Below are 1,586 nucleotides of genomic sequence, written 5' to 3'. Positions count from 1 at the left end.
GACCAACTGAGATCGAACACCAACATAGTCTCAGAAACCACAAGGAACATCTTTATCGATTTGGGTACATTATATTTGGTATTGCTTAACAAACTCTCTTCCATCTCTTGTAGCCCTTCAGCACCCTGAACATGTGAGAAATGAACAACATAAAACGCCATCACGGTTGGTTACCTGCGCACAGATTACAAGCGAATGGAGAGGACCGCCGAGCTTCTCAGATGCTTTCTCGGAGGCCACATCCTCGGCGCGACCGAAGACAATTGACTGATCTTTGCAACCAACACGTGCGACACCCTGTACGGATCATTGAGCGAGATACCATGGGGAGATAGATCCTGATCGTACCACAACGAGGGAATCTTTGCCCACAATTCCAGGATTGCCTCGCTTCTCATCGATCTCCATAAGCTGTTCTAATGCTGTCTGCACCGACATGAACCTATGCGGATTTCTATCACTCGCAACGAAATTCACCAACCCGGGAAATACTACCTCGGAGGTTCATAAATTTCGTTCCCCTTCATTAGGTTAACAACACTTTGCTCCTTCACTTTGATGTCCAACAAGCACAAAGTGTGCAATCCCCGCTTGGCATTGTCTGCGATTTTGTCGAAATAACTATCAGGCTTCCATGAGTCGTCCCAAAAACAAATTGACACTGTCTCTCCGAATCGGTACCTGTGAATAATACTAATGTCTCATTAGAGGTTTCCATACGACATGTCAAGCATAGTAGAATCACAGTGATTCAAATCTTCATGCCTTCTGGGCACTCCGCCGAAAACGAGATTGTTTGGAGCATCTCGCACAAATGAAAGAGTCCAGGACGGGAGTATTCAATGAGAAACAATATTAACTTTGTTGTGGTGCATAGACAGTAAGCATGGAAGAACTCTGAATAGCTTCCTGGCCACGGATCGCAGTGTCGCTAGAGGGCCAACATCGACCGAATATTTACAGTTAGTTCATTTTCGACCACCCGAAGCACCGCATTCTACACCATTTTCAACGGACACATTTCTCAAGACATTTCCAAACAACCTAGTGAAAATTTCACTGTGAAATCTGAGCATTCACTATTATCTCCCTCCCGTTTACTACAGATGGAGCCCACAGCAAGCTATAGCGTTCATAATACTGGCATTATGAACTACCGACACCTGAGTTAACATATGCTGCGATACACATAGTGAAATACCAACCTCGATGTTCCTAGCTCTAGCTCGCAAGAACAGGTCCGTATGCGTAGTCGCACACAACGCATCTCCAACAACACAGAAACATACGTTGTTTTCGGTAGCCTATAGAGCACCAGGTTAAACCATTGTTACTTTCTACCACGTAGAGCTACCCTTTGCAGCATTTCCTCACAGCCGCCTTCAACTAGATGGCGATCGGCCTCTATGAAGGGCACATCGATACCGTACCTGTCACCTCAGCTGGGCCGCAACGACAGAACAAACGGTTGCTACGCTTTTCGTAAGTCATCAGGCTTTTGGCCGACCAAGATGCTAGTGTAGCTCTCCAAGTAAACGTAGTCGGCCTCCCGCAGTGCTTCCAGCCCTACATGACCAAGTACGTCT

The 1,586-nt window shown here is 46.3% G+C and overlaps 1 protein-coding gene across 1 annotated transcript; it reads right to left on the bottom strand.

Moving 5' to 3' along the window:
- Window positions 1-131: 131 nt before the first annotated feature.
- Pmar_PMAR027208 (conserved hypothetical protein) lies at window positions 132-1,430 on the bottom strand (the record flags this gene model as incomplete). Its single annotated transcript, XM_002774702.1, has 6 exons — window positions 132-297; window positions 349-442; window positions 496-681; window positions 1,105-1,163; window positions 1,206-1,304; window positions 1,355-1,430. Coding segments are annotated over 6 exons (680 nt in total), but the record flags the coding sequence as incomplete, so codon positions are not given.
- Window positions 1,431-1,586: the final 156 nt, after the last annotated feature.

This window comes from Perkinsus marinus (assembly GCF_000006405.1).
Source record: "Perkinsus marinus ATCC 50983 genomic scaffold scf_1104296957700, whole genome shotgun sequence".
Classification (NCBI taxonomy): domain Eukaryota; phylum Perkinsozoa; order Perkinsida; family Perkinsidae; genus Perkinsus; species Perkinsus marinus.
Note: the sequence above shows the minus strand (reverse complement) of the source record. Positions and strands in the feature narration are given on the sequence as shown.